General features: G+C 42.6%; 1 protein-coding gene and 1 long non-coding RNA gene across 3 annotated transcripts in view; both read right to left on the reverse strand.

Moving 5' to 3' along the window:
* Window positions 1-8,637, reverse strand: part of LOC116102008 — a 10,094-nt gene extending 1,457 nt beyond the window's left edge. Inside the window, exons 1-2 of one of the 2 annotated variants that reach the window (XR_004122970.1) lie at window positions 8,525-8,637; window positions 4,590-4,775 (exon numbers count right to left, since the gene is read on the reverse strand). This is a non-coding gene — a long non-coding RNA (uncharacterized LOC116102008). Of the gene's footprint in view, window positions 1-4,589; window positions 4,776-4,821; window positions 5,810-8,524 lie in introns of those variants that run through there. The other variant, XR_004122971.1, reaches the window with a different exon arrangement.
* On the reverse strand, window positions 5,862-7,287 carry LOC116102006 (vomeronasal type-1 receptor 1-like). Its single transcript, XM_031386161.1, has one exon. It carries the CDS (start codon window positions 7,285-7,287, stop codon window positions 6,370-6,372), a length of 918 nt encoding a protein of 305 aa, XP_031242021.1. The 3' UTR covers window positions 5,862-6,369.
* Window positions 8,638-10,089: the final 1,452 nt, after the last annotated feature.

Consider the following 10,089-nt stretch of genomic DNA (forward strand, 5'->3'; position numbering starts at 1 on the left):
AAGTTAAAAGGGGTCTCCAGTAAGAGTTCAAACACTTTAACAATAGCTGCCAGTTCAACAAGCTGTGCCAAGGAGTAGTCTGTCATGAAACATGAGACTTTTCCACCAATGTTAAAGGCCCGAGGAGGACCCGTCAGTAAAAACTCCTGTGGCTCCCGCAATTAGGGCTGACTTTGTTCTCTTAGGGAAAACCACAGGTGTCCTACACAGGAATTGAATTAATTTATCAGTCAGATAATGGTTATCAATCACACCCTGAAAAGAAGTACAATTAATTGCCCAATCGTCATTGGTCTGAATGAGCCATTGCACCTGAGAGGCATCATAGGGAAGCACAATGATATCAGGATCTTTGCCAAAAAGTTTGAGAGTGCTCTCTCTTCCAAGTCGCAAGAGGTGAGCGACCAGCTGAGGATAAGTGGGTAGCACTCTAGAGGGAGAGGCTGGTAAATGGACCCAAAACAGAGGCTTGAGTTGCCAAAGAAGGCCAGTGGGAGAAAAGGTAGGTAAAACAAGGAATTGTAAAGGGAGATCTGGGGAAAAATATCCAACATTTTGCTCATTAATAGCCTGTTCTACTTTAGCCAACGTGTCTCTTGCTTCTTGGGTCAGTGTGCGTGGGGAAGATGGATCTGAATCGCCATGCAGAATATCGAATAAGGGCTTTAATTCTCCTGTGGTAAGTTTTAGGTAGAGGCGGAGCCAATTGATATCTCCCAGTAAATGCTGAAAATCATTAAGTGTCCATAGGAAATCTTTCCTCAAATGAATTTTTTGGGAAAGGATTTTATTAGAAAATAACTCAAAACCCAAGAATAGATGAGAAGGGTGAATCTGAATTTTCTCAGGGGAAATTTGAAGCCCCTGACTGTGGAGGGCACTAATAAGTTATTGACTGGCACAATGCAATCTATTTTCATTTTCTCCAGAAATCATAATGTCGTCCATGTAATGAATTACGTATAAATCAGGATAAGAAATTCTAAGAGGGTCGATAGCTTGAGCCACATACTTTTGGCAAAAGGTTGGACCATTGGCCATACCCTGGGGGAGAACTCTCCACTGAAAGCGAGGGGAGGGACCCACACAATTAACTATAGGAAGGCTGAATGCAAAGCTTTTGCAATCTTCGGGGCGAAGAGGAATAGAAAAGAAACAATCTTTTAAGTCAATGACTAATTTTATATATCCCCTGGGAATGGCTACTGTTGAGGGGAGGCCAGGTTGTAAGGCCCCCATGGGGACCATAGTTTTATTAACTGCCCTTAGGTCTTGTAAAAGTCTCCATTTGCCACTTCGCTTTTGGATGACAAATATGGCGGTGTTCCAGGGTGATGTTGAGGATTCTATATGTCCAGCGGTCAGTTGTTCCTGCACTAACTCTCTGGCTGTGAACAGTTTTTTAGCAGGGAGAGACCATTGGTCAATCCAGACAGGGGAGTCATCTTTCCAGGTGATCTTATCTGCCTGGTGTGCAGGAGGAGCAATGGCCCTTATAAAAAAATGGGAGTCGTACCCCAACCCAACGCGATTTGGCCTGGGTGTAGCAGATATGGGAGCTGACAGGCCTTGACTGTTTTTCCCCAACCCCTGCCCAGGGAGATAACCCTGGGAAAGCATCTGTTGAGCAACAACTTCGCTAGGGCTGCACATAAAACCCTTCATTTGTGAGAGGATGCCCCTTCCCCAAAGATTAATGGGTAGACCAGGGACAACAAAGGGTGGAGCCAGTATTTCCCTCGCTGTCTTCCCAGGTTAACAGTTGTGAGCTCTGAAGGGTATTCTTAGATTGCCCAATCCCCTGTAAGTGAGTAAGAGAAGGTTGCAAAGGCCAAGAGGAGGACCAGGCACTCTGTGAGATTACAGTAGAGTCCGCACCCGAATCCAGAATACCTTCAAAACGCTTGCCATTTAATTTAAGAGTGACTACAGGGCGGTCCCTGGTAATTGCTTGGACCCAGTAAGGTCTGACTAGTCTGGCTGAGTGAAGCCTTGCTGCGCGCTCACTGCCGGGTTTGAGGTATCTAGAGGCCCGGGCAGGGCTTGTGCCAGTCGCTGTCCCTGAAGGATTGTTATTGGGCCTCAGGGGGCACTGGCTAGAATCTTAAGTTCCCTGGTATAGTCATTATCTACTAAAGAAGGGTGGACTGTGAGCCCTTTTAGGGTGGTAGAGGCATGCCCCAAGATTAGAAAATAAGTGTGAGGTGGTGGGGGTCCAAATGTCCCTGTGGAAAGTACCTGGATGCCGTCCTCAGGAGTTAATATTGAAGTGGAGGAGGCACACAAGTCCAGGCCTGCACTACCTGGGGTTGCTCTGTGGAGACTAAGGGCTGATCTGGCTGCCGGCTGTTCCCCGTGGCCAGGAGAAATGGGATGGGTTGAGGGGCTCGGGGCTGACCCCTCTGGCTGTTTCCCTGAAGGGGAAGCAGAGGATTTCTGGAGATACCCGTTTTGGACCGGTGGGTTTTGGCCCAGTGCTTGCTCCTCCTGCAGCGTGGGCAGAGAGTGCTAGGCTGGGCGGGCCTAGTGGTGGAGCCTGCAGATGGCTGAGGAGCTGCTGCGGGAGGTGCTAGCATAGGACACTGCCAGGTAAAATGTCCAGATTGGCCACATTTAAAACAGTTCTTTTGAGGACCAGTATATTGGAAAGCTGTGTCAAGTGCAAGATTTACAGCTTGTGAAACCTTATGGGAGAAAGTATCTACGTCACGACAAAGACAAATCATTTCATTAAGGTCTTTGTCTCTAATCTTGCCACGCAACACAGCCTTGCAAGCAGAGTTGGCATTTTGTAAGCTAGCTGTTTTATAAGCTTGTTGTCTGATTCTTCTTGCCCCAAAGTTCTCTCTGCAGCCTCAAGTAGGCGACTCACAAACTCACTATATTCTTCCTGAACTCCCTGAATGATTTTTGTCAGAGGTGTAGTAACCGAGCCTCTGGCCGGAATTGCTCGCCAGGCACTAAGAGCAGCGCTGGCAGTTTGTGCCAAGAGACCAATGGGAAGGCGCTGTTGGCGTGTTTCTGTGGCGTACCTACCCTGGCCACTGAGTTTCTTGAAGGTCCAGGTCGCAGAAGGCAACCTGGGGGTCTTCTGGCTGCAATAGCCTGGCACCGGTCCAAAAAATCAACTTTCCAGGACAAAAATTGTCCATGCATTAAGACAGATTGGACTACTCTAATCCATTCTCCAGGAATTAGGTATCCTCCCCCTGAAATTGTCTCGAGAATAGAGAGGGTAAAAGGAGCATTAGGCCCATACGTTCTAACCGCATTATTAAGTTCTTTCAATGCCTTGAAACGTAACCTGCAGTAGCCTGCGAAGCACTGCTGGTGCTTGTTCCTCACCATCACTCTCCCGGTCTCCTGCAGCCCTGCCTTCGTTGTCTGATTCAGGGGGAGGGGACCCTGCCTCTTGCAGGCTCACTCAAGGCAGTCAGGGAGTCATCCACGGAGGATGTAGGCAAATTAGCATTCCCTGTGGAGCTGGTGGCAACAGGGAAAGCCAGCATCTTGGGCTCAGGGCCCTGAAGAGGTTCATTTTTAGAATGACCCAAGGCTTCGGTTGGGGAAATGGGCACAGCTGCAGCAGGAGTAGCAGGGGAAGTGAATAAGGTCTCCCTAAAGGCTTCTTGTAGGGGAATTAGGTTCTGTAGAGACCTGAACGTATTTTCTCTGGAGATGTAAGACCTCCTCCAATCCTCCACTTGAGTGGAAAGCTGGTCTCTAGCCTCAATAAGAGTAGGTGCAGGCAGAGACTGGGACAGAAAGGTAGGGGTGCAGATCTGAGATGCATAGGGAGGAGGGCCTCTTAAAGGGGCCAAGGCAAATGGCGGCCAGCCAGGATTATGGTAACGAGCTGCTCCTTCTTCCCACGTGGCTCCATCCCTAGGATTGAGAGGCTCTCTATCTGGGGGAATTCTAAAAACTGGATTGATCAATGGTACCTCAGGAGGAGGTGTGCAAGTTGGGAGAGGAGGATAGAAGTTTGGGGAGCGCATGGAGGGGCTTCAGGAGCATCAATAACGACTGAGGGAGATCTTTCAGGGCCCTTTTCAGATGAAATGGAAGCTGCAGAGGCTGCTCTAGACAAAGGGCAAAGGCAATACTCAGCCACTGACAAGAGTTGCTGCTTATTGGGGTCTGAGTACACCCCATGGACAATATCTCGAATAAGTCCCCCATAAATGAAAACCATGGTAGGAACAGCATCCTGACCTTGAGTGGCTAGGATCTCATTGAGTTCCCTGCCTACTCTTTGTGACTTTTTAGGGTTAATCTGCTGGCCATCTATGATGAACCAGGAGCAAGCCTGGTCTACATAAATGAAAAATTTAATTAAATCTTTTTTCTTTACTCAAACCCCCCTTACCCTGAGAGTTGCCTTTAGATCTTTTATGAATATCACTTCTTTAGACAACTTATGGCCCTTTTTTTGTTTTTTTCGAGACAGGGTTTCTCTGTGTCACCTTGGCTGTCCTGGAACTCACTCTGTAGACCAGGCTGGCCTTGAATTTAGAAATCCGCCTGCCTCTGCCTCCCAAGTGCTGGGATTAAAGGCGTGCGCCACTTATGGCCGGAAATGTACTTACACGACGCGATCCATTCTGTGAGCGGCAAAATGGCGGCTGCACTTTCTCTCTTCCCGGGGAGCTCTCCCGGGGTCCTTACAAGATGACCTGTCCAGGGAAGTTTGTACCTCGAGCCCCACGTTGAAGGCGCCACCTATCCCTACCCGCGGGATCTTGGTTATTGTATGGTCTCGAGGAGAACCGGGCCTGGAAGAAGAACGGGCGGGGACAAAGGAGAGGAAGGCTAAGCAAGTCTTTTGTCAAAGCCTCATTTATTAATGACCAGTGGCCAGTATATATACGTTACAGAAAAAGAAAATGAGGAGGGGTGAGGGGAATTCGGCTGGAACAAAGGAGTAGAGGGGAACATCTGGACAGGTGTTTGATAAGGGGGCCTGAGACATATTGCAGCCTTATCTTGGGGAGTTGTCTCTGTGAAGCTTGGCTCCAGGCGCCTCTCAGCAGGGCAAGGTAAACATTTTCTCAGGAGGAGTGGGCTTGATTTAACACCTTCCCAGGAAGGGAAGATTCCTGCTTGACCCTTTAGTGCCTGCTTGAAACTCTCCCAGGGATGAAGATAGCCATAAAACATTTTTTCCGGGGAGGAAGGTGCCTGGTTCCCAAGCCTCTTGGCTCCAGGTGTCTCTGCCAGAGCTGAAGTTAGCAGCGGGTCAAGCCAGGGAATGCTCAGAGTGTGCTTTTGGTTTCCAACACCCACCATCTGATTATCTCTAGTGTGACTTGCCCTCGCTATATCTAACTGGGGCCTGTCCTTCCTGTGACCCTGGTTGTGTCAGAACTCCTCAGGTTCTGCTCTCTCTGCGATCCTGTGATTTTGGGATCCTGTGATTCTGGGTGTGTCAAAGCTCCTGGGAGTCAACCTGCCTTTGGGACCCTGAGCTCCTGGTGTGACTAGGCTTCTGGGATTCTGGAATCCTGTGATCCTGGGTTTGTTAGAATGCCTGGGAGTGGATCTTCTTCTGGGTATTGTGGGACTACCTGCGGAGTTCTTGCTTAAGGTCTCCTCAGGGCACTGCCACAGACAGGAATTAATCCATGCCACTGGTCAGGCAGAGTTCCTGGGTTCCCTGCTACCTCTGGTCCCAGTTACTTCTGTGTTGGGGCAGATGGTTTGTCCTCCTCAAATCTGATCCTATCAACATTAAACCTCTTAAGGCTCCTGAGCATGAGTTGCTTTTGCTTGTTTTTTTCTTTACTCTTGATGTTGTGAGCAGCTTGCACTGTTCGAGAGACCACAAAGTGATGTTGTTCAATGATTGACTTTCACTTGAGTGGAGTCCAAGATAGCAAAGTATATTTCTCCTAACTAAAATGTAATGACATGCAATATATAAAATTAACAAACATTTCATCTTTGAAAACATCTAGTCATAACAATACATTTTCATTTGTTTATATGGAGAAATATAGAGAGGGATTCTGTTCTTATCTGAAGTTTAATGTGTTAAGTTAAAAGGAGCAGAGAGTAATACTTTGATCAGGACCTTATAATACATTAAACCTTTTAGGGAAAATGGGTTTCATCTGTTTTAGACCAGCCTGCAGCAGAGTGCAGTTATATACAAGAGAATGGAGGGTGGTGAATAACTCACTGTGTCAGTCTGTTTCTAACCAGAAATCTTTCACATCAACAAATGATTATAACCTTACTCTTTTAAAATTACAGCAGTGAGCACCATACCATGTTCATACAAGATGTTGAAAACATATTTATGAAATAAATATTTAATGGTTTAGTAAAGCTGTCTTCTGTTTTTGGCTTTTTTAGTAACTCTGGCTTTCAACAGTTGAAGAACACAGAACAAGGATCCTTAGGGTCTCTGAAGATCAACAATAAAGGAGAAATAGTGGGGAAACCTGCAACCAAAACTTGATTGCAATGCTTCAGGAATTGATGAGAATATATAAAAAAGGTGTAAAAAATGATACAAATAATATGTAGAAGATAAAAGCCAACAAATGTGACCACCACCATCAGGATAGTATGGGTTGCTCTGGTCTCAGCTTGGCCTCTGTGGTCTCGAGTCGTAGTGAGGATGTGCTGCATTCGATGCCTGTGTCTATGGAGGAGAAGTACCATGGAGACACTGGTCCAGACCATGATGCTCATGAATATGGTATCATGGGAAAACAGCAAGAAGATAATGCCTACACTGAATCCAGAAGTGGTACAGAAAAACTTGCTTTTACAGTCAGTGTTATTTTCTGTTTTCTGTGGACCAGTGACCTTAATTGGAATGTAGATGTTACTTAAGACACTGAAGAACCAACAACTGTAACAAGAATAACTCACCCAATTTGGGACACTTGCTCTGAGTATAACTTTACCTCTATTAACAGGAGCAAGAGTGACAAACTGATGGACACTCAGGACACAGGTGGAACACAAGTTTGTGCTTCTTGACACCAGGCGAGTGAAGTGTTCTAATTTACACTTGAGGTCAGTTTGATGACTTCTTGGAGCAAAAGCCACCTTGCTGTTTGGAAATGTAGTGATGAAGAGAACCAAGGCATTTGTCACAGCGATGTGGCTTAAAATCACCTGCCTGGGCCTCTGTTGAAAACCCATCAAGATTGGAGAAAAATTATAGACAAAAAGAAATACATTGGTGATAGTCCCAATGCCAAACTGGCACAACAAGAGGATTTGAAGAGCCACTTCTTCAGTGGTTTTCAGGGATTTATCACAAGGAGACATAGAGAGGGCTTTACTCAACTCTTGATTAATGTTTAGATAGTACACAGCTGTCCTCAGGATTCTCTTCTATTTTTCCATGCTTATTAGTTAATTTGGGATAATTTCTTCTCTTGATCAGGGAGACATTAATCTATCACACTACAGGAGCTTTGCCTGTAGAACAATGCATGGACTGTAACTCAGAATAAAATTTTATACTTAATGAATTACTCCTGCCTCAAGATAAATTTTGTATTGGAACTACATCTTTTTGATCACATACATTAATAACTTGCACAATAATACACATTTTAACATACCATGGGGTTTGCATATCAATAAAGAGTGGAAAGAGAGTAGCATGAGTGTGTGATTCTATTGTCAGAATTCAATAAATTTAGGAGGGCAGGAAGACTGCAAATGGCATGTAACTTAATCAATAAAATCACTTAATAAATAATAAGTTAAAGAGTCCTTCATTTTGTTAGACGAGAGATGATGCTACATTTGGAATGAATCTTAATAATAAAACTTAATCAATAAAAAAGAAAAGAGAAAGGCACCATAAAAATAATTAACACAATTTTCTCATGTTATAGTAACACGTTAAAAAATATATATTAATAAGATGATTTACACATAATAATGTGTAAGGTTTTGTAACTGAATTTAGATGGAGAAAATTAAGTTGTTTTTTTTTTTGAGGAACTTTTATACTACTCATCCACAATATAAAATATGAAATATTTCTGATAAAGCCACCTGTGTTTTGATCACACAGATGAACATATGTTTACATGTGTATCCTCCATGTTAAAAAACCCAATTGCTAACAAGTTTCATTTGTTCATATTTTTCCCAATCTTAATTTTTATTCTAAAAAGTCAGGTGCCAGAGTCGTACCTGCATCATTTCCAGCTTCCCTCCAAAATTATTAACCCCATCACTATTATACTCTCTGCAAGCTGATGCTTAATCTGCATTTTACTGGTTTATATGTTTTCAAAAGGAACACAGGAGTGTCCATCCACCAGACAAAATTCAACATCTCCTGTACAGATGTTATATTGAATGCTGTTTTCTGCTAAGTGCAAATCCAGAAAACAGACATTTCTTTGAGATGAAAGCAAATTTTAACCTATTTGAGTAAACTTCAGTCTTCAAAAATAATTAGTGATTCATATTGGCTTTAGAAGACAATGTACACTCAAGAAGGGAGAAGAGAGTTTTAAGAATTCTATGGTTGCAAGAATCCTACCTTCTGAGTCACAGGATGAAGATGCTTATCTGACGGGTCAGGAACACAGCTCCTATAGAAGCATATATTGTAATGCCTTTCACATTGAAGAAGTTGTCTGTGTGTTTCCTTGCCTGAGAAAGAATGCCAGGAAATTCAGAATGGCTTTTAATCTCTATTAAGTACTGTGAAGGTAACCCACCAAGTCCAGGCTTATACTCTCATAAAATAGTAGGGTACCTGGACATGACATCCTTCAGAGAGTTTATTATTGTGTCAAATTTGATGTCAGTGTATTTGTCTGGCTGGTATCTTTGGGATACCTCTGATGAAGGAAAATCATTTATCCCCAGAGCAAATCTCCATTTTTACTTTCTAGTGCTTAATGATGATGTCTAGGAGTTTGTTAGATGTTGATGAGGACCTGAGCAGAAGTTAAGAAAGGATGTTCATGTTTCCTTTGGGAAAATTTAAGTTCTGAAATGATCTTGTAGTCAGATGTGAATTCAGGCACTCAAGGGTAGAACAAGGAACGCATTATGCACATTTCTATGGAGTGATTTATCATTATTATTTTAGTCTTGCAAAATTATGCTAACAATTCCTTCCAGAAAACCAGCAACTTGTCATTCAGATTCTGTAATTTCCCAGGAAATTGCTTCAGTTCAACTTTTACCATGTTTATCCCATGATATATACTTCTGAAAATTTATTAACTGAAGCTGGTCTTTCCCACCTGAATCCTCAGGTTATTCCCATATCCACATGTTTTCAGTTAGATTGTTATTTTCTGATATACTCATGAATCTTTATCAGAAGCCTAACATACTTTGCTATTATCAAGAGTATCTGCTTTGTAAAGAAGCAGTCCTGAACAAACAAGGAAAGATATTAATAGATACAACCAGACTCATTTATACTCTAAGTATAATAAAAAACAAGGGACTTAGTTTTGATTATCAATGATGAAAATAAAACTCGGATTGTAAATGTAAGAATTGTCGGTTCTAAACCTTTATTGATAGTCACACCTGCAGCAAGATTGTCTTAGGCTCAGTTAAAGTACATATATTAGGATGTATGAAAACAAGATATCATTGCTAATATTTCATTTACTAATGAAAATAATAGAATTTTGAAGGGATATGGGGGAAATACCTTGGTCATGTTTGTCTGAGACATGCATACATCCATGATTGCAACTGTGAAATTGTTGTTGGCCAATTTAAACTACATATTAGTTATTAGCCTCAGACATGAATGTATATATAGTGGAATAACTTTAAAAGTCAGGAATTTGTCAGAGTCATTGCATCTTGAAAAATAAGAGATAGAATATCCCTATTATACTAATAGGTGTTATAAAAGATTAAAGTGTGATAATAGAACATGAAGAGTTAAATTTGGGTGTATGTAGGATAGAAAGTAGACAAGGAAATAAGAAAAGGAATAACTAAAACTAGGTGTATTTTGAAAAACTGAAGAGAAATATAATGCTTTTGAGGCATCCTGTAGTATATTCACTTGAATGTTTCAAAGGAGTTTTTTTTTTAATTTTTTTTTAATTTTTAAATTTTTTTTTATTT

The sequence above is a fragment of the Mastomys coucha genome, unplaced genomic scaffold, assembly GCF_008632895.1.
Source record: "Mastomys coucha isolate ucsf_1 unplaced genomic scaffold, UCSF_Mcou_1 pScaffold21, whole genome shotgun sequence".
NCBI classification, from domain to species: Eukaryota; Metazoa; Chordata; class Mammalia; order Rodentia; family Muridae; genus Mastomys; species Mastomys coucha.